Genomic DNA, 21,884 nt, shown 5'->3' on the forward strand with positions numbered 1-21,884 from the left:
GCCTTCCGCTACAACGCGCCCTACGTTCAAATGGTCAAGAATGCAAAAAAGAACGTCATGTGAAACCCGATCGAAGGCCTTCGCAAGATCCAACTGAATCATTGCAATGCGCACCCCAAGGGCGTCACAGCATTCCAGTATGCTACGTGCAACGTGTATGTTTGTCGCGATGCTCCGTCCTTTGATGCCACAAGTCTGGTGTGGTCCAACCAATGTTTTCATTTCGCCCTGTAATCTCTTTGCTAGAACTTTCATATATATCTTGTAATCTACGTTGGTGAGGCTTATTGGCCGATAAGAGCCCACCAACAAGCGCTTCTCCGGGTCATCTGTTTTGGGAATCAGGACAATGTGTGATGTAGTAAAAGATAATGGAACTTTTTTGCGCTCGTACGCCTCAGAGAGCACATTGAGCAGAAACGGAGCTATCATGCATTTGAATTCTTTGTAGAAACTGGCGCTTAGTCCATCTGGGCCAGGTGCTTTTCCGTTTTGCAATTCATCTGTCGCGGATTCAATTTCTCCGACACTAATTGGCATCTCAAGGCGCACCTTCACTTCATCCTCAAGCCTTGGCAATAGGGGCAAAAAATGAACCAGAAATGCTTCATCCATCTCCCGCTTATTTCCGAGAAGGCCGTTAAAGTGGTCCATTATAACCTTCTGGATAACTTTCGTGTCGCTAGAAACTTCAGCCCCGTGTCTTATCTGCGCGATTTCTTTCTGGCGAATGTAACGCTTTTCGTCAGACAAAGCCCGTTTGGTGGGCGTTTCACCAGTCCAAAATTTCTCAGACCTAGAGCGAATGACGGCTGCTTTGTACCTGTCTGTGTCTATTTGTTCAAGCTGGCTTTTTACTTCTCTCAATTCTTTCAAAAAAAGGCCGGGCTCAGAACTTTCCATGTAGGTCAGGAATTTTAACTGCTCATTCAATTCAGTTTCTTTTTCTTTCTCTTTATGCTTATTAAGACAACTCTTTTCTATTGCTTTACGTTTCACCCATTCTTTGAAATCTTCCCACTGAACAGCCAAGCTGTCAGTCTGCGTCTCTAGTAAGCTGTGCAGTTCATTTGTAGTTTCATTTATGAAATCTTCGTCTTCCAACAGCTTAGCATTAAATTTCCACAAGTGCCAGGTAAAGGACGTATGTTTCTTTTTTTCACCAAAGGTTGCGATTACGAGGCAGTGGTCGCTGAATGCGACAGGCTGAACATCATAGTCCATGCAGAGATGCACGAGTTCCGCAGACACATACAGACTATCCAACCTAGCATGGCTGTCACGCTGGAAATGTGTATATTGAGGGCTATTACCGTAAGTAAACATTTCGCCGATGTCTTCTAAACAATGGTCACGTACAATACTATTCAATAATTGAGCACTTTTTTCGCGCACCGGCAGGTGCTTCATGCGGTCCGCCGCTACACAAACACAGTTGAAATCACCCAACACCAGCAGGGTTCTGTCACAAAGAAAATAATATTCAAGGCGACTGGAAAACTCTTGGCGTTCGACTTCAACGTTTGGTGCATACACACAGATAACTCGCCAACACACATTAGACAAAGACTCTACAATAATGCCTAGATTGTTGCGCATAAAAATAACGCACCCGCCCGAGGTGCCAACAGAATGACAAACACAAACATTGAAGGCTGGACGAAAGTGCGACACCATACGATCAGTAGCTTCCTCACTTTCTATTTTCGTCTCCTGTACAGCTACTATATCAAGCGCGTTGTCAGCAAGTAGACGATTCAGCTGACATTGGCGCCTCCTTGCACAAAGACCTCTGACGTTAAAAGTTGCTACGCGCAGAGCTGTATCTATTTTCATCGCCATGCACTTGGAATAGAATGCCATTGAGGTACAGCGCCCACTCTACAAAATTGTGCAACATTTTCTAACTCAGTGTGCAGTGTACATGGTCGTTGATCCAGGAATCCGAGTGCTGACGTCGGGAAACCACACGAATGTCCCTCGCCAGACTTTCCGGACCAAGGCACACTGTCTGCTGGGTACTTCCCACCACAACAAAGGAAAAAACAAAACACGAAACCTCATTGAGCAGCTACGGAGGCGGTTTCCCCGCCTGCCGGCGTTCGGCCGAGATGTTCGGCGGGGGCTTCAACGTGGAGCGTCGAATCCCCGATGTTTTAGGCGGCGGCTCATCACCACCCACACAAGGCTGCGGCTTCTCTCCGACGCTCTCATCATGGGAGCGTTTCCCGGCTGGAAGACCGGCAGCTTCCTGGCTGAAGTCCATGGCATCGGTACTGATAGCCTCCACATTCTCCGGAGATTCGGCCGCGGCTTTCGTCACGTCTTCCGCCTTGTCAACACTTCCTTGCTTCGGTTCAAGGCCCACATCTCCACTAGGCTTTACAGCACTGCTCGTCGTCGAACTCCTTTTCGATAGAGGCGTCAGCGAAAGTGCCTTTTGAGCTAAAACTTGGCCAGTTGCCCTGGCTGCCTCCTCTGCATCCGCCTCGTCCATCAGCAACTCAGATGAGTCTTCACTGTTCCCGGGACCGGCAATGCTCGCGTAACTGCGAGCACACTGGCCGTCTTCATGCCCGAACCGTCGGCAGGCACCGCATCGAGGGACCCGACACTCTTTGCGGATATGGCCTGTACCTCGACAGCGGAGGCACAACGCAGGCCTGCCCGGGACGGCAACCAGCGCTAGCTCCCCGCCGACGTTGAGCTGATGCGGCAAGTCGTCAAGCTTCACGCCAGCTTTTAACTTCAGTGTGATGAGTCTGGTGGTTGAACCCTTCTCCGACACGCCTTGTACTCGCCAGCGCTCTCGGGCCACTTCAGAGACTTTTCCGTACGGCGCGAAGGCGACACGCACGTCCTCGTCAGGCACGTTGTAGAGCAGCCAGTGCAGCTTCAAACGCACGTCCTGGTTCGCAGGGTCAATCACCAGGCAGCGCCGTTCTTTCACACGAAGTTCACCGATGCTGGCAATCTTCTTCACTGTTTCGGCTCCTTTGAATGTGACGGCCCAGACATGGCTCATGCGATACGCCCCCAGGGCGATAACGTCCGGGAGCAAAGAATGCTGAGCCAACGCGTCCCGGAAATCTTCCACCCGAAACGGGCGGGCCGAGATATCCGCGTGCAAAAAAAACTGTATTCAAAACGTAACGCCCTGTAGGCAGCCCTGGTAAAACAACCTGCTACATACTTTCTTGTTCAGCAGACCTGTTACCGCGGCCAGACACGGCCGCTGAAGCCGCTCCAACGGAGCCCTGCATCCTGCGTCCGTCCACTGGCGTGGCCGGAAGCAGAATCCACTGAGCTATTTCGGCACGGGAGTGGGCGCGGTGGCTGCTGCATGCGCACCTTGCGCATAGTACGAAGGAAAAGACAAAAAGAGCTGCTGCCGAAACCCGGGATCGAACCAGGGACCTTTAGATCTTCAGTCTAACGCTCTCCCAACTGAGCTATTTCGGCACTTTTTTTTTCTTTATTGCATGAATGAATACATCAATAAAATATCGTAGTTGTCGTGCCCCTTGGCAGACAACCGTGTCTAATGGACTTTCATTAACACAAGTTGGTCCATCAGACTCAATACATCATCCGCGCAATCTTGTTGCTTCAAGACTTCTCTTAACTTATACACATGTTCCACAAAATAACCACATACCGATCGTGCATCCAAGTCACAATGTCTTACAGCCATTCTACTCCTCCAAATGCTGTGAAGGCCCAATAACATAATCTGGTCATACTGTGCAACATCACTTTCAGTGGTCAAGTACCGAATTCCGCGCGGTGTCAATGGCAAGTCCTTTTTTAGGGTTCTTTGCAAAACATCCCAGTAGAACACCGCATCCCAACAATCGAGGAACACGTGTTCTACCGTCTCCGGTTTTCTACACAGGAGACAGTTCGAGCCCCAAGGAACAAAAAGGCCCTTTTCCTCTAGCCATGTTTTTACTGGTAGCGTTCCTGTGTGTAATTTAAAAAAGAATGTTTTGACGCCTGGTGCAACAGTCATCTTTTTAACTCGCCTGAGAACGTCTTTCCCAGGGCCTTCACAGTATAAGGTTCTGTACAATGGCGCTGGAAACAACTGTTCAATAAGATCCTTGTATAAGCGCTTCGGCGTTACATTCGTTAAATACTCTAGCGAGAACCGCACTTGCAAAAACCTGAACGACCAGACAACCTCTCGCAGGAAGCGAGACACTGTGTACCGCCGAGCATTGCACGAAGAGACAATGAATTCTGGAAGTGCACTGGATAACATGGTTTGTATGAATGTTCGCAGGAAGGGGTCATTTTGGTCACGCAGGAAACAAAACCTTAAAACAACCTGCCGTACATAGAGATGCATTAGAGACAGTCCCCCGACCTTTACTCTCCGGAAGAGATTATCTCTGCGAATTCGTTCCCAATTGGACGCCCAAATGAAGACCGCAAAAACCCGATGAAACCTTTGGATATTGGTTCGTGCACCATATAATACTTGAAGTAAATACGTGATCCTTGCCACAAGAAAGGTGTTACATACAGTTGCGCGCGCGAAAATGGAAAGATTGCGGCCCATCCATCCCTTGGTCCGGTCCCGCATTTCTTCCGCTTTTTCATTCCAGTAATTGGTATTTTCCCCATATCTGTCCAGCGGGACTCCCAAATAAACTCCGGGAGTTGTAGCCCATCGGACCCCGCAGAACAATTCTGGTTCCAAGTCCCATTGCCCATGCCAGACTCCGAGACATTTATCGAGATTAACAGCGCTACCAGTTTGCCTGCAAAACCTTTCGGTTACTTGTAACGCTTCTACAATACTTTTGCGATCTTCACAAAAGAGGGCAACATCATCTGCATATGCCAGTATTCGCACCTCACACGCTCCCAACCTAAAACCTCGGATGTGCTCGCTCGCAGTTATCATCCTACAAAAAGGCTCCAAATAAATTGCAAAAAGTAGAGGGGACAGTGGACATCCTTGTCGAACAGAAGCTCTCACATCAATTCTTTCAGATAATATTTTGTTTACCATAAGTCGTGTCGAGCAACATGCATAAGCCATTTTTACCCCATTGAGAACAACCGAACCAATACCAATATGTTCCAACAAACCATAGAGTATTTCATGAGACACCCGATCAAATGCTTTTTCAAAGTCAATTTGAACCATAGCCACTTTCTTATTTAAAGCATCGCAGCACTCGAGCACGCTGCGTGCTACATGAATATTTTTAAATATGCTTCTTGTTTTTATGCCACACGTTTGGTGAGGCCCTACAATATCCTTTATGACGTATTGCAATCGCTTAGCTAACACTTTCATCAGGATTTTATAATCAACGTTTGTTAACGTGATCGGTCTATAGCTTGTTACTTTTACCAGCTTGGCAGGGTCATCTGTCTTAGGAATTAAGACCGTATGAGCATTGCTAAACGAAGGTGGCAGCCTACCAACCTCAAAACACTCTTTGAAAAGCTTATGTAGCATAGCAGCAATGTCATATTTAAAGCTCTTATAAAAGGCAGCAGTCAAACCGTCAGGTCCCGGCGACTTTCCGGCATTCAATTCCTCAATTGCTGTCTCTATTTCCTTAATACTTATTTCGCTCTCTAGTTCTTCAGTTATCTCATTTCCTAATATTGGCATAAGTGGCAAAAAGTTTTCCCGAAACCCTTCTTCACTTGGTGCTTTGCATGAAAACAGCTCACGGTACTGTTCCACGAATGCACTCGAAATTTCACTTTGTTCACTGAGGATTCGTACTTTGTATTCGATAACTGATATCTCGTTTGACCGCGCGTATCGCTTTTCATCTGTGAGCGCGCGTTTTGTAGGCATTTCACCAGTAAGCCATTTTTCCGTGCGTGCTCTTATCGCTGCTCCTCTGTACTTCTGAGCATCTAAAGCTTCTAGCCTAACTTTGACGCCTTTTATATCATGCATGAACATGCCCGGCGTTTTTTCCTCTTCGTGCCCTAAATTCGCCAAAAGCTCACGCAAATGCTTTTCTTCTTTTTTTTCCTCATATTTTCTTATGGTTGAACGCTGAATGGCTTGCATTTTCAACTCCTGCTTAAAGCATTCCCAAGATTCAATACGTCCTCTTTTACTATTATTAAACATATCCATGCTTTCCTTAACTTTTCTTAAAAATATGTCGTCTTCTATAAGCCTTGAGTTTAGTTTCCACATATCCCAGTTCATTTTTGCTCTACGCTGCTTCCTTCCTCCCAAAGTTACCGTAACTAGGCAGTGGTCACTAAATGACACTTGCTTCACTTCATACTGCTCACAGGAAGGTGAAAACTCCGGCGACACATATATTCTGTCCAGTCGTGCGTGACTACTACCTTGAAAATGCGTAAAATGCACGTGATTCTGACTCTTCGCCAGACCTATTACATCCTCCAAGCTGCACTCGTTGAGGACACTCTTCAAGAAATCAACACTCGGGTCTTTTACATCCTTTACATTTGAACGATCTTTAGGGTCCAAAACGCAATTGAAGTCTCCCAATAGTATGAGCACTCGACTGCAATCAAGGAACGAGGCTAACTGTTCAAAAAAACCGCGCCGTTCCTTTTGTATCGTGGGAGCATACAGGACAACAACCCTCACCGCGAATGTTTCATATGTGAAGTCACACACGATAAACCGCCCCCTTGCACAAGTTATTATTTCTTCCTCTACTATGTCTATGTTTTTCCTCAGGAAAAGACAGCATCCCGCCGACAAACCAGCCGCATGGCTTGCACAAACATTGAAATGCGAACGAAAACCAAGCACCATGTTATCTGTTTGCTGTTCATCCTCAACTTTTGTTTCTTGCATAGCCGCGATATCTAGATCTAACTCCCCGAACAGTCGGTTCAACTGCACTTGTTTACGCTTCGAGGCAAGCCCTCGTATGTTCAGAGTGCCAACTTTTAGCGGTTTCTTCAAATAAGCCATAGTGTGCACACAGCAAACAAACAACAGTGACTAAAGCTCACTGCTTCGGCCTCTCGTCGCGAGTTAGCGACGAGGACCGCGACAAGGTTAACTTGCCTTTCTTGGCTCCCTCCCCTCTCCAATGCCTTTCTAGCCGACGTAGTTCTCGTTCCGAAGCCGGTGCCTTTTCGTAGTCACGAGGTCGCTTAATGGAAGCGACTGTCGCATCCATCGGCGCGTCGGAGTCGTGGTCGCCTGAAGTGCTCTCCCTCGTTGGCTTTTCTGGCGGCGCAGCAGCATCCGCCTTCTTGCCAGTCGTTTCTGCAGCGGGGTCACCTTGTGACTTCTCGTCGCCAGCGGGCAGCTCCAGCTGCTGGGAAGCACGGCCGTCGCCGAGTCCTGAAGGGGGCGGTGCTCCGGCGTTCTCCAGTTCCTCCTGGTCCATGAGCAGCTCGCTGCCGTCGTCTTGCGGCGGAGCAGTACCCGTGGCCACACGCGCATACGTGCGAACGCATCCTTCCCGTTCGTGTCCGAAGGCGTGACACAAACTGCATCTTGGCGTGCGGCAGTCGCGTCGAATATGTCACGTCCTTTTGCACCGTAGGCATATTGGTGGACGGCCAGGCACCACCGCTAACACTTGTCCTCCGTAGAACTTGAGCATGTGGGGCAAATCATCGCTAGAGAGCCCCTCCTTCAGAACCATGCGCACCAGACGGGTTGTCGATTCAACGTCTTCGAACCCGGGACTGTTCCACTGCTCGCGGTTGACGCCTGTCACCTCTCCAAATTCTTCAAAAGCCTTCTGCACAGAATCATTCGACACGTAGAAGGGCACCCAGTGCACCCTGAAGGCCAACTCACGTTTGTTGGGGTCTATGACCGCACAATAGCGTTTTTTCACTTCAAGTGCTCCTTCTGTCAGCAGTCGTTCCTTCGCTTCCGCAGTTTTCAGCTTCAACATCCACACATGCGACATTTGAAAGGCCCCAATGCCAGCCACGAAAGGTAGAACACCGGCAGTTTCCAAAGGCTCACGAAAATCCTGTATGCGATAAGGCCGCCCGGCAATATCGCAGTGAAGGAAAACCGCTGTCTTCATTGCGTCTCCCGAAGGCAGCGTAGGCAAAACTAAGCGATAGCCCACTGGTGGGCGTCGCTCACCGAAACCTCGGCCAGACATGACCGATAACGAAGCGCGCTCAGAGCTTCCCATCACACGACCGTCTCCCACGGAAGCCGGAAGTGGAATCACCCTGAGCTATTTCGGCACGGGAGTGGGCGCGGTGGCTGCTGCATGCGCACCTTGCGCATAGTACGAAGGAAAAGACAAAAAGAGCTGCTGCCGAAACCCGGGATCGAACCAGGGACCTTTAGATCTTCAGTCTAACGCTCTCCCAACTGAGCTATTTCGGCACGGGAGTGGGCGCGGTGGCTGCTGCATGCGCACCTTGCGCATAGTACGAAGGAAAAGACAAAAAGAGCTGCTGCCGAAACCCGGGATCGAACCAGGGACCTTTAGATCTTCAGTCTAACGCTCTCCCAACTGAGCTATTTCGGCACGGGAGTGGGCGCGGTGGCTGCTGCATGCGCACCTTGCGCATAGTACGAAGGAAAAGACAAAAAGAGCTGCTGCCGAAACCCGGGATCGAACCAGGGACCTTTAGATCTTCAGTCTAACGCTCTCCCAACTGAGCTATTTCGGCACGGGAGTGGGCGCGGTGGCTGCTGCATGCGCACCTTGCGCATAGTACGAAGGAAAAGACAAAAAGAGCTGCTGCCGAAACCCGGGATCGAACCAGGGACCTTTAGATCTTCAGTCTAACGCTCTCCCAACTGAGCTATTTCGGCACGGGAGTGGGCGCGGTGGCTGCTGCATGCGCACCTTGCGCATAGTACGAAGGAAAAGACAAAAAGAGCTGCTGCCGAAACCCGGGATCGAACCAGGGACCTTTAGATCTTCAGTCTAACGCTCTCCCAACTGAGCTATTTCGGCACGGGAGTGGGCGCGGTGGCTGCTGCATGCGCACCTTGCGCATAGTACGAAGGAAAAGACAAAAAGAGCTGCTGCCGAAACCCGGGATCGAACCAGGGACCTTTAGATCTTCAGTCTAACGCTCTCCCAACTGAGCTATTTCGGCACGGGAGTGGGCGCGGTGGCTGCTGCATGCGCACCTTGCGCATAGTACGAAGGAAAAGACAAAAAGAGCTGCTGCCGAAACCCGGGATCGAACCAGGGACCTTTAGATCTTCAGTCTAACGCTCTCCCAACTGAGCTATTTCGGCACGGGAGTGGGCGCGGTGGCTGCTGCATGCGCACCTTGCGCATGGTACGAAGGAAAAGACAAAAAGAGTTGCTGCCGAAACCCGGGATCGAACCAGGGACCTTTAGATCTTCAGTCTAACGCTCTCCCAACTGAGCTATTTCGCCTTTTTTTTTTCTTTCATGGTATTTATTAACATGGTTTTGTATACAAAGCATATATATACATATGTGTGTGTGTATATACACACACAAAAACAACTATTTACAGAGCACCTAGGTAGGCGCTACGTGGCAGAAACATAATAGTAACATATTATAACTAAAAGGCCGGTAAAGATATACAGCGCATCAGGAGAGGAAACCAGTCCGGTACAAAGTCCGATTTTTTGTAAATGTCCGTTACCTGCAGCAACATTCGGCTAAAGTGAATTCTGGGCGAAACAACAGGTTCAACGTTGCGATCTTGCATGCGCGTTTTCCAAAGACTATGAAGGCCAATCAGAAGAATCATATCATAAGGATTCGAGTCAGGTTGGGAAACAACAAGGTAGCGCACACTGTAGGAATTTAGGAGGAAATCTTTCTGTAGCGTCCTTTGCAACACATCCCAAAACAAAATCGCGTCTTTGCAGTCTATAAAACAATGTTCAATTGTTTCAGGCACATTGCACAACCGACAGTTTACAGAAGACACAAAAATGTTTTTCCTATCTAGCCACGTCTTGACAGGTAGAGTTTCAGTGTGTAATTTATAGAAAAATGTTTTGGTGCAAGGAGAAATTGGCATTTTACGCACTCGCTTTAAAACATCATGACCCATGAGCCCAACGTAGACGGAACGATACAGTGGGGGCGGGAAGAGCATGGATATCAAATCCCTGTACAGATTTTTGCGCGAAACAGAATATAAGTACTCGTTTGAAAACCGAACTGTCAAAAAACGCACGGAGGCATAAACTTCCTGCATAAAGCCTAGTAAACGGGGTCGTTCAGTAAAATTGGAAGAAACTACTAAGTTCGGAAGTAGAGTCATGAAGTTAACCTGCAAGAATGCTCTAATAATCGGAAGGGAACAAGCACGAAAAAAGAAGAAACGGGCAACCAACTGTCTCACATACAGGTGCTCTAGGCCCAGGCCTCCTGCACAAACAGGCCTGAAAAGGTTATCACGCCGCATGGGCTCAAATTTGGAGGACCAAATAAACGTCGCAAATATACGATGGAAACGCTGTATGTAATGTCTGGCGCAGTGAAGGACCTGGAGTACGTAATAAATTCTTGTTGCCAGAAAGGTGTTGCAAGCCTGGGCTCGACCAAAAATTGAGAGGCGATGCGGTACAAACGTCTGAGCATAACGCTCAACAGCCGGAACTCGCTCTCTCCAGTAATGGGCACTGGATTTGTAGGCATGAAGTGGAACGCCAAGATATTTAGGAGGCACACAAGACCATTCTATGCCAGCGTACAGAGGTGGAGTTGTGCCCCATGAACCAAACCATAGGCCAGAACTTTTGGAGCGATTCATTTGAGCACCAGAAACGATGCCGAATTGATCTATTGTGGACAACACATTATCAATGCTGGGCTTGTCAATGCAGAAAAATGCAAGGTCGTCAGCATATGCCAGCAATTTGACTTCATTACCCAAAATAGGGAACCCATAGATATTACTGTTACGCAAAACACTCAAACAAAGCGGTTCCAGGTAAAGAGCAAAAAGCAGAGGAGACATCGGACAGCCTTGCTTCACAGAAGAGCGGATTGGCACAGGGTTCGAGAGCTGGCCATTAATGATCAATCGTGTTGAACAGTTGCTGTAGCAAAGTTGCACCCCTTTACGTACAGTAGAACCCACGTTTGCTCGCTCTAGAAGTGAAAACAGAAATGAATGGCGTACGCGGTCAAATGCTTTCGCAAGGTCAATCTGAAGGAGGGCAAGCTGCTCATGACAGCTGGAGGAATATTCAAGTATTGTCCGCGCAATGTGCACATTACTTTGAATGGAGCGGCCTCTCAAACCGCAAGTCTGGTGAGATCCAATGAGTACCGACATTGCAAATTGCAGGCGATTTGACAAGACTTTAGCAAAAATTTTGTAATCCACATTTGCCAATGTAATGGGCCGATAACCTTCTACGGAGCGCAGTTTTCCTTCATCAGTAGTTTTCGGAATTAGGACTGTGTGGCTTTTTGTAAAAGACTGAGGAAGGGCTCCTATATCCAGCCCCACTGTGAAGACCCGCAGCAGGACAGGAGTGAGAATAGATTTAAAAGCCTTGTAAAATTCGCTTGAAATGCCGTCAGGACCAGGCGTTTTTGAGACAGGTAACTGATCAATTGCATGTTCCACCTCTTCCTGCGTGAAAGAGCCGCTAATAACAGAACAATCGTCTTCTGATAAAGGGCTCACTAAGGGGCTGAAATACGCCAAAATTTCCGAATTATGCACATCAGGTGAAGCACTAAACAAGTCTGTGTAATAATGGAGCAGATGAGAACAGAGCATGGACATGTCTCTTGCTGATGGAGTCGGGGTTAGTGATGTTCCGCATCAGCTGACTGTGTGCGGCGTTCAGAGCCTTGTTCTAATTCCGGGCAGACCACCTCTGTGTTTACGTTGCAATCGTGTTGGCCACATTCGTCGGCACTGTCGTACGCCGCGGTGTGACGACTGCCGGCGTTTCGGCCACACAGCGGAGGAGTGCGTCGTGACGTATGCTGACAAGCTGCGGCATCGTGTGCGGCCCCCTGACGACGCTCTACAGGAGCACATCATGGACGCTACAGAAGTACTTGACGCGACTGGGGACTTGCCAGCCGCCGTTGTAGCTGAGCCTTCGAGTGTCAGTGCACCGGTTGTTCCCCAAAGTGCTGCCGCGGAGTGTAAAGAGCCGGCGGATGACCATGCAGCGCCGCCTCGGTGTGCGGCGCCGGATTCTGCTGCTGGTGGAGAACCAGTGGCCGTCCTTGCGGCCACTACGGATACCACAGCGGACACTTCGCTTCCTCCTGTCAATGCTGGCCAGCAGCTTCCGGATCAGGGCCTTCTTCCAGCGGACGCTGAACCTGGTTCCGCAGACGAGCCGCTTCAGAAGCGCCGTGCGTCTTGCGCTTCCGAAACGAGTGGCGATGAGGACCCGGTGCGCAGCACTCATCGCCGTCGGCGTCGCACGTCGAGGCACAAGGAGCAGTGCCGACGTTCGCGGTCCAGGAGGCCTGGCGGTGGTTCTCAGGCGGCATCGCCGTCTACCGACAAGAACAGGGATCTGTAGGCATAATTAGTTACAGTCATCATGGCTGATTCCGCAGAGTTAGTATTCGCAACACTGAATGTACGTGGCCTTAGGTCTCGCCAGAGGCAGGTGCAACTCCGCCGACTTTTCTGCAGCAGGCACCTTGATGTTATCGCCGTCCAGGAGACGAAAATTGAAAGTGAGGAGGATACTGAGGTGGCCCTGCAGCCCTTTTTAACTGAGCTATTTCGGCACGGGAGTGGACGCGGTGGCTCCTTCGTGCGCACCGTACCATAGTGCGAAGGAAAAGACAAAAAGAGGTGCTGCCGAAACCCGGGATCGAACCAGGGACCTTTAGATCTTCAGTCTAACGCTCTCCCAACTGAGCTATTTCGGCACGGGGGTAGACGCGGTGGCTCCTTCGTGCGCACCGTACGCATAGTGCGAAGGAAAAAAGAAAAAGAGGTGCTGCCGAAATCGGGATCGACTTGTGTGCGTGTATAAGCTCCAAGAAGCTGACAGTTATTCCCATCTGGTTCGCAGCAATGCAACACTTCATGTGCTGAATTAGTTAAAGGTGGATGATGGGCTAAAAGGTGAAAATTTGAGCTATTTGTAGAATTTGAATCGAATTTTCGGGGATTTATATTTGTGTAGTATGCATACTACGAACTATTGTTTTTCTTGGATACTTTCGAGGGAAGTGATAAATGCAAGAAATGAAGAACGAGTGCCGTTCACACAGAAAAGCATAATTTATTTGTTTATTTCAGTATGTACAAACCTTTCAATTGGGCATTAGTGTACAGCGGAAAAACCAAGAGTTGCAAAAGCACCGTGAACAAACGTAAACGCCGACAGACCCAGTAGCAATGCAGCTGCAAACACTTTCGAACCGCGGTGAGTTTCGAACACTTCGGGGACTATGCAATGTTAACTATGCAAAACTGTAAAAGTGCATAAGAAAGGTAAGGGAAAGATAAAGTAAGGGGTATAAAATTACATGGGATTTCCTGTGGAAAATGTAGAAAGATTGTGAAAATGTAGAAATATTATGCTAATTTATGGTAATTAAATATAGATCTTGTCCTTTTGAAATGCCAACTTAGGTTTTGTTGCGCGATGAGATATTGAAAATTTTATTTCGTTGCAGAAGGAGAAGAATGAACTTTATGGTTGCTCTGAAAAAGCTTCTCGTTGAAAGCACTGTGGGTGGCTTCGGACTTCCTTCTTCTAGCTAGTCTAGGATCCCCACAGAGTGGGGACCCCCCGTGGTGTGGTACACTGTAGCCCAGTCCATGTAATCTGGACGTCTATCCTCATACACGGTGGTATGCTAAGTAGGCAGAAGCACGGAAAGGTACCTGTCTGAAGCTGGCGTTAGCATGTCGCCTTGAGCTTAGGGCTGGGCGGAGGGCATCGTCTCTTACTCCCCCTTACGTGCTACAGTATTACGCTGAATGCTGAAACACATGTTAACAGATAAATTGCTAGGTCAATCTGCATATGCCCGTATCAGAGTCTGAGTTGTCTTAGACGTGCAGTTCAGTGCAAGAACGTGTACGGAGGAAAACTGGCTAAAAGTTTCAGGAGGCTGCAATTTCCCTTAGTCGCTGGTATTAAGGTGAAAGCCTTCAATGCCTCATCGTTGTCGACAGAAGGCTGTCAGCAGAAGCCTGTCAGCAGAGGTGTCACGCTTTTGACGGGTGTCCACCGAGATATGTGAGGCAGTTGCTGCTTAATTTCCTTTCCTCAAATACAATTTTTAGTTTCTTCATTAGGGCCTCTCTTTCTTCTTTCACTTCCTCCCTTCCCGTACGGGGCGGTTCAGGTGCCCACCGAGATGACAGAGAATTACTGCGCCATTTCCTTTCCTCAAGAAGCGTTGCGTTCAAACGGCAAGGCATCGCGCCGAACGGGTGGCGGCGTTCCGTGGACTTCCTGGCAGCGCTACAACACGCTGTCGCGTTCTACTCCTAAAGGCGAAGCTTAAGTGTCATTAATTAGCAATTAATTATTATGTAGTTATTAATCACTAATTAGTCATTAATTATGTGTGACGTCATCCAGCGGTGACGTCACCAGTGCCACAGAGGCAGTCAAAGTGGTACGGAAAGCGCTTTCGCCTCTGCGCACTTTAGACAAAGTGCCCCCTGAATTTTGCTTGCTTGGCGGTCTGCTAGGTTTTTTGAACGACACTGCGCAGTTTGCTTCACGATTTTTTTTTTCCAAAAGCTTTGAAATCTTTCAGTATTTCGTTTGGATATGCTTCATTACACTGGATTTTCATATTATGCTGTACAGGATTTTCGTAAATAGGCTGTAGCAGGTACAAAGTACAGCTGCTGATTTTAGGTTATTTGGCATGGAAAACGGATTTTTTGGGCACTTTCGTGAATAATTATTGGTAAAGTATTAGCATCTGGTTAGTATGAAGCCTTTTCAGTGTCATTGACTTTATAATATGTTTTCGCTTATCCCGCTAGCCCCTGTGTTCAAAATGAGCGCCAGAACGCAAAGCTTGCATGTTCGAGGCGGTGCCGTCATCTGTATTTTTCTAGAAGTTTATATTATTATCTCGATATGGGTATCTCTAGGTTTGCCACACGGTGCAAAAATTAATCATGGAGGAAGGAAAACTGAGAGGGTGGAATTAATAAATTTACGTGTTGACACTGACCGCCCGCCACGGCAGAGAATTGGTAAAGTATTAGAATCTGGCAAGGGCGTCCGCAGAATTTTTTGCAGGGGGGGGCCCCATTGGTTGTTGGCGCCGGAGGGGGGGGGGGGGGGGGGGGGGCATGTTCGTAGCAAAAAGGCACTATTTGCGGTATGAATTTATTTATTTATATATAAATAAAAAATAAGTGAAATACACACATGAAATAAAAATTACAAACAGCAAATTAAAGTGTGGCTAGGAGAGATACATTGCAGTTTATCAACGAAGAAACAATTAAAATTAATAAAAAATCCAAAAATATACTGTCACTTCGTGGAGAAGAGTGCTCAGTATTGCTGCATACGGGTTCTCGACTCACCCGGATTGATGACCAGCACACAGCACAATATGGTCACAAACACGCAACTACAGTCACTCAGTCAGTCTTCCTTGAACAGCAACTGTAGACTCCACGGATTTTTCTGGGCGAATTGCGTGATTACACGGGTGATAAATTCATTTCTGTGCTTCATTACACGCTCTCGGTGCACACTTGTCACACACATTGATTGGAAAAACGGTTGAACGCGCACGTTGAAAACAAAAGATGTCTATACATACAACGAAAACTTATTTACAAGATAAATGCACGCTCGCAGCTTCATACACCTCGCTCCATCTTGCTCGCGCATCCGCACAGTCGAGCAACCGCACGCACACTGCTCGCCGCTCGTAGTTTTCTCGTCCACTGTCTTGGTTATTCTCAGCTTCGTTGACAAACGGCCACTAAAAACACCGAAGCACAAATACAGAGGCGCGCACACGTGCAAGGGCTTACTTCCGTGCGACTTCCAAGGGGAAGGGACACTCGCCACTCTGGTAGGAAAATTTGTTTTGTGTGTTTTTATGGGGTTCAGAGCCCCAAAACGACTCAGGTTATGAGGAACGGAGTAGTACAGAGCTCCGGATAATGTCGACCACCTGGGTCTCTTTACCGGGCACTGACCTCGCACAGTACACGGGCGCTGTTGTCATTTGAGGCCCAGCCAGAGGTGACAGGCGAGCCAGGCAGGCGCCATCGGGCTGCGTTGACCAAAGGCGCTGGTTTTCGGAGAAGACGCAAGGGACGCTGGTGTGGGGGCGCCTCTGGAGACTGCGTCGCCGTGAACAAAAGATGCTAATCTCCTTTGCCGAAGATTCTGATAGCGGCGTTTCTACCGCACTGCGCTCTCCCGTGGATCGGAGGCACAGCGAGCGGCGGCGGCACCAACTGATCGCCCGCTTGCCCATGAGCAGCCCGACAAAGCGGGGGTGGACACGGCTGATTTGTCTTTCCCTCCTGAAGAATTCATCGGTGGCCGGCATAACGAAGGCGAAAACAAGATGCACTGTGCACTGTCTGCCTCCGTGTCGCTCATGGGCGTCCGGAGGGGGGGGCAAGGGGGGGCGGCTGCACCCCCCTGGAAAATCACTCACTCGAACCGTGAGTGATGGCCGCACGCCAGGGGCGGTGGTGCGCTCAGCCAAAAGGGTGAAAGCAGCCCCGCTTCCACGCTTTGGGTCACATCTGCGAAATGCCGCATCCGGGCACGCGTCTTTACGCCGTTTTCAAACCACACCATCGTTAGCTCTGTTGAAGGGTGACCTGTTGCAGACATACAGCGGCACCGGCGAGCATGTGTTTCGAGCCTCCTTGAGATGGGTGTCTGTTTCTTTGATCTCTAGACAGATAGCGACACGGAGGCAGACAGTGCACAGGGCATCTTGTTTTCGCCTTCGTTACGCCGGCCACCGATGAATTCTTCAGGAGGGAAGGACAAATCAGCCGTGTCCACCCCGCTTTGTCGGGCTGCTCAGGGGCAAGCGGGCGATGAGTGGGCGCCGCCGCTCGCTGTCTCCTCCGATCCACGGGAGAGCGCAGTTCGGTAGAAGCGCCGCTTTCAGAATCTTCGGCAAAGGGGATTAGCTGCTTTTGTTCACGGCGACGCAGTCTCTAGAGGCGCCCCCACACCAGCGTTCCTTGCGTCTTCTCCGAAAACCAGCGCCTTTGGTCAACGCAGCCCGATGGCGCCTGCCTGGCTCGCCTGTCACCTCTGGCTGGGTCTCAAATCACAACAGCGCTCATGTACTGTGCGATGTCAGTGCATGGGAAAGAGACCCAGATGGTCGACATTATACGAAACTCTGTACAACTCCGTCCCTCATAGCCTGAGTCGTTTTGGGGCTCTGAACACCATAAGAACACACAAAACAAATTTTCCAACCGGAGTGGCGAGTATCCCTTCCCCTCGGAAGTCGCGCGGAAGTAAGCCCTTGCACGTGTGCGCGCCGCTGTGTTTGTGCTTCGGTGTTTTTAGTGGCCGGTTGTCAACGAAGCTGAAAACAACCAAGACAGCGGACGAGAAAACGACGAGCGGCGAGCAGTGTGTGTGCGGTTGCTCGACTGTGCGGATGCGCGAGCAAGATGGAGCGAGGTGTATGAAGCTGTGAGCGTGCATTTATCTTGTAAATAAGTTTTCGTTGTATATATAGTCATCTTTTGTTTTCAACGTACGCGTTCAACCGTTTTTCCAATCAATGTGTATGATGAGTGCGCACCGAGAGCGTGTAATGAAGCACAGAAATGAATTTATCACCCGCGTAATCACGCAATTCGCCCAGAAAAATCCGAGGCGCCTAGAGTTGCTGTTCAAGGAAGACTGACTGAGTGACTGTAGTTGCGTGTTTGTGACCATATTGTGCTGTGTGCTGGTCATCAATCCGGGTGAGTCTTGAACCCGTATGCAGCAAGACTGAGCACTCTTCTCCACGAAGTGGCAGTATCTTTTTGCATTTTTATTAATTTTGATTGTTTCTTCGTTGATAAACTCCAATGTATCTCTCCTAGCCACGCTTTAATTTGCTGTTTGTAATTTTTCTTTCATGTGTGTATTTAACTTATTTTTTATTTATATATAAATAAATAAATATAGTCCGCAAATAGTGCCTTTCTGCTACGAACATACCCCCCCCTCCCCCCCCTCCGGCGCCAAAAACCAATGGGGCCCCCCCCCTGCAAAAAATTCTGCGGACGCCCTTGGTGTCGCTATCTGTCTAGAGATCAAAGAAACAGGCACCCATTTCAAGACGGCTTGAAACACATGCTCGCCGGTGCCGCTGTATGTCTGCAACAGGTCGGCCTTCAACAGAGCTAACGATGGCGTGGTTTGAAAACGGCATAAAGACGCGTGCCCGGACGCGGCATTTCGCAGATGTGACCCAAAGCGTGGAAGCGGGGCTGCTTTTACCCTTTTGGCTGAGCCCACCACGGCCCCTGGCGTGCGGCCATCACTCACGGTTCGAGGGAGTGATTTTCCAGGGGGGTGCAGCCGCCCCCCCTTGCCCCCCCCCCCCCCCCCCCCCCCTCCGGACGCCCATGTGATTTAGTATGAAGCCCTTTCAGTGTCATTGACGTGCAAGTACGTTTTCCCGTATCCCGACAGTTCCTATGTTCAAAATGCGCGCCGAAACGGAAAGCTTGTGTGTTTGAGGTGGTGGCGCTATCTATCGTATTTTTTTAGAAGTTTATAATTTTATTTCGCTCTAGTTATTTCTGGGTTTCCCGCACTGTGTAGATTAATCATGAAAGAAGGAAATTTTAGAGGCTTGAATTAATAAATTTACGTGTTGACACTGACTGCCTGTCACGGCGGAGAGCGGAGCGCGCTCTCTAGTACATGCGCCGACCGCAGCTATGCAGAGGCGGTGCGGGGCGTGGGCTAACTTGTTGCGGAGTTGCGGAGCTACAAGCGGAGCTGTGTTGCTGTGTTGTGCTGTCAGCGTGAGTCTCAAGGTTTGAATGTTAGGTTCGCTGCTGCTGCGCTGTGGCGGACACATTTCACGAGCAAGGTTTGATAGAACTAGCCTTTTGTGTCGCGGTTTGCTGCCAGTCGCGGTGCACAAGCTTACGTGGTAGCGTGGTGTTGACGGTCGTCGGTGCCTATTTGCGTGGTGGCTGTGATGTGTTGTTGGTGCGGCACACCTGAAACTGCAGAGGCGGGTTCAGAAGCCGACTCGGCGTGGTTATGGGTAGGAAGTGCTTCGTGCCCTACTGCAAATCGGGCTATTCGACTTGCCCGGATCGAGTGCCACTTTTCAAAGCTCCGTCGGAGCCTGAGCGCCTAGAACTTTGGCGGCGCGCCATCTCCAGAGCAGACAGAATATTGCAACCGCGCGACAGTGTCTGCGCGAAGCACTTTCCCGAGCATGTGATATCCAAAAAGTACTACTCCGAGTTCAATGGCAAGGTCCTTTTGAATGCGCCCAAGAAACCGGTGCTATCGCCGAACGCTGTGCCCAGCATTTTCCCCGAATATCCGAAATATCTTAATAAACAGACAAGTTCGAGAAAGCCTCCCAGAAGAGGACAGTCTGCGGCCACGCGTGACAAGCGGCCAGGCAAACGGCGTGCAATCGCCGACGTCGCACTGCCTACGGGGACGGCCTGTAAGAAACAAAAAGTCCCCGGTAGCCATCGCAAGAAACTGCGCACAGGTGACTTCGATACATCGTGCGTGTCAGCTGAGCAGGGAACATGTCATCCTCCGACCGTGATGCTTGGAGGTGCCTCCTCAACTGCCAGCTCCGTTTTCCTCGGTATTCATGACGTCAAGGTTTGTCCTTTCTGCACTGGTTCAGATATATATCATTTTAGTTGCTTAGTGTATCCTGTACACACATTTCTGTGAGACTCCTAGATCCCATGGAAGTTGCATTCGCTGCACCGTTTGGTGCCACAACACACGGTGGTATGAGATAGAATTAATATTATAACATTATATAATTATAACAAATCTACAGCTGCGTAATACATACTTTGTACGACTTTCAAATGCTCGGAAAATTTCGTAAGACATTGTTGAGGGAAAAACAGTCACTTTAGCGGGCCAACTGCAATTCTCAACTGACATCCGCCAAGACCAGCTTACCGCTACATATCTTTTAAGGCGTAGCGCTTCTAGCCTCAGCCCCGCCGCGGTGGCTCAGTGGTTATGGCGCTCGGCTGCTGACCCGAAAGACGCGCGCGTGCGATTGCGGCCGCGGCGGCCGAATTTCGATGAAGGCGAAATTCTAGAGGTCTGTGTATTTTGCGATGTCAGTGCACATTAAAGAACCCCAGGTGGTATAGCAGGGGTAAGCAGGATAAAACTTAAAAAAAAAAAACAGCAGTTTCTAACACTGGGCCGCGGTCCGCGGCGTCCTGTATTACTGTGCTCACTACTCGCAACAGTAAACGAAGTCAGCTTTTTAAATGTTTAATTATATCAAACAAACCCTGCATCAAAATTCTATAGCTCATAATTTTTTTTCTTGTGATAAGCTTCTTGTTTAGGTCACAAATGTTTAAGCACTGGACTACTTTTTCATCGTGGAGGAATTCTGTGCGCAGAGGCTGAATGTGGGTGGAGCTTCACTGCAGACTTAAGATGTGTCCGACCATAGTGCACCTACTTCGCATTTGATTAACTGCGCAAATCGGCTGTAATTTTTTCCCGGTCATTGAAAGTGTTACCAACTTGGACGCGATGCCCGTGTTACATATAGGCCGTGTTTGAAAAAGATTTGTGCCTGAATCCATGCCCCAAACACTGTCTGGAGGTACTGAAAACAGTTATCTTTTTGCGGTGCTCCTCGTTTAATTAACATTTTTATTAGCAACCCCTGGCGGACATTACAGGGTCCGTTTCCTGTTATCTGTGTTGTCTTCTGAGATTTATATAACCGAAGATAAACCATGCTGCTGGTTCCAGCTGATATTTGAGAGAAAAAAGAAAAGTCGACCCTGGGGCTGCATCACTCCTGAAAAACCCAATACTGAAACAGCTAGTTAGCATGTCCTGATCAGTATGGCTTGCTCATTGGCATCCTAAAGTGTAAAAAGGAATGCACCCAACATGCGTATTTGCTTGCCACTCAGTTTGTGTCGAACGCCATAAGTGCTCATAAAAAGTGCTCACAGGCAGTTTTTCAAGATGCGTGCCACCAGGTATTCAGTGACCTTGAATTTCTCACTTACTGCTCCGGAGACCGGAATGAAGCAATTTGCAAGCCGGTTTTTGGATGGCTAGGGAATCTTTTCGGAAGGAATTTTTCGGTCTAAAGTTGCAATTTTTTCCTGCACCTAGAAGTTCTGGAAATCGTTGGTTTAATAACCTAATTTGCTGAAGCTTGCACACAGTTACTAATGCGAAACTATTAGAAGGCCATGTTGACGCCGGAAGTGTCCGCAAAATGTGTCACCGGAAGTTGGTCCTCTGTGATGTCGGGTATGTGATGCCAGCAGCCATATGACGTCATGAGACATGCAAGACAACAGGATGACCGAAATTTAGACAGTGGTGACTTCACACCCGATCTGAGTCATAATCGCTGCCATAAGCGCACAGGATACGGACGAAAGATGGAAAGACACGTGGCACGGCATCCGTCCAAGCATGGCGCGGCAGGTTGGAGGAACAGATATCCCAGCAATGTCATCACTGGTTAACCTCAATGTGGTGGCAGTATTCCCAAATACATTCACCAAAATTTTAAGCAACAATTGTGCAGCATTTCTGGTGGTGTCATAGCCACCGCGGTGGCTCAGTGGTTATGGCGCTCGGCTGCTGACCCGAAAGACGCTGGTGCGATCCCGGCCGCGGCGGTTGAATTTCTTTGGAGGAGATATTCTGGAGGCCCGTGTACTGTGCGATGTCAGTGCACGTTAAATAACCCCAGGTGGTCGAAATTTCTGGAGCCCTCCACTACGGCGTCTCTCATAGCCTG

The 21,884-nt window shown here is 49.1% G+C and overlaps 1 protein-coding gene, 10 non-coding genes and 1 pseudogene across 14 annotated transcripts in view; 1 reads left to right on the forward strand and 11 right to left on the reverse strand.

The window, feature by feature from the left end:
* LOC149336984 (uncharacterized) overlaps positions 1-21,884 on the forward strand; it is a 77,970-nt gene that overhangs the window by 46,218 nt on the left and 9,868 nt on the right. For 2 of the 4 annotated variants that reach the window (XM_089553225.1, XM_089553226.1), the window contains exon 1: positions 18,493-19,732. In XM_089553225.1, coding sequence (XP_089409351.1) covers positions 19,145-19,732 — 588 coding nt within the window. In that variant the 5' untranslated portion in view covers positions 18,493-19,144. Of the gene's footprint in view, positions 1-18,492; positions 19,733-21,884 lie in introns of those variants that run through there. The other 2 variants (XM_089553227.1, XM_089553228.1) reach the window with 2 other exon arrangements.
* On the reverse strand, positions 2,072-3,263 carry LOC149336995 (uncharacterized; annotated as a pseudogene).
* On the reverse strand, positions 3,390-3,462 carry TRNAF-GAA (transfer RNA phenylalanine (anticodon GAA)). The gene has a single exon. It is a non-coding gene; the product is annotated as a tRNA-Phe (tRNA).
* Positions 8,263-8,335, reverse strand: TRNAF-GAA (transfer RNA phenylalanine (anticodon GAA)). The gene has a single exon. It is a non-coding gene; the product is annotated as a tRNA-Phe (tRNA).
* Positions 8,408-8,480, reverse strand: TRNAF-GAA (transfer RNA phenylalanine (anticodon GAA)). Its single transcript has one exon. It is a non-coding gene; the product is annotated as a tRNA-Phe (tRNA).
* TRNAF-GAA (transfer RNA phenylalanine (anticodon GAA)) lies at positions 8,553-8,625 on the reverse strand. The gene has a single exon. It is a non-coding gene; the product is annotated as a tRNA-Phe (tRNA).
* Positions 8,698-8,770, reverse strand: TRNAF-GAA (transfer RNA phenylalanine (anticodon GAA)). Its single transcript has one exon. It is a non-coding gene; the product is annotated as a tRNA-Phe (tRNA).
* TRNAF-GAA (transfer RNA phenylalanine (anticodon GAA)) lies at positions 8,843-8,915 on the reverse strand. The gene has a single exon. It is a non-coding gene; the product is annotated as a tRNA-Phe (tRNA).
* TRNAF-GAA (transfer RNA phenylalanine (anticodon GAA)) lies at positions 8,988-9,060 on the reverse strand. The gene has a single exon. It is a non-coding gene; the product is annotated as a tRNA-Phe (tRNA).
* TRNAF-GAA (transfer RNA phenylalanine (anticodon GAA)) lies at positions 9,133-9,205 on the reverse strand. The gene has a single exon. It is a non-coding gene; the product is annotated as a tRNA-Phe (tRNA).
* Positions 9,278-9,350, reverse strand: TRNAF-GAA (transfer RNA phenylalanine (anticodon GAA)). The gene has a single exon. It is a non-coding gene; the product is annotated as a tRNA-Phe (tRNA).
* TRNAF-GAA (transfer RNA phenylalanine (anticodon GAA)) lies at positions 12,743-12,815 on the reverse strand. The gene has a single exon. It is a non-coding gene; the product is annotated as a tRNA-Phe (tRNA).

The sequence above is a fragment of the Amblyomma mixtum genome, chromosome 7 (assembly GCF_055824585.1).
Source record: "Amblyomma mixtum isolate Tamu chromosome 7, ASM5582458v1, whole genome shotgun sequence".
NCBI lineage: Eukaryota > Metazoa > Arthropoda > Arachnida > Ixodida > Ixodidae > Amblyomma > Amblyomma mixtum.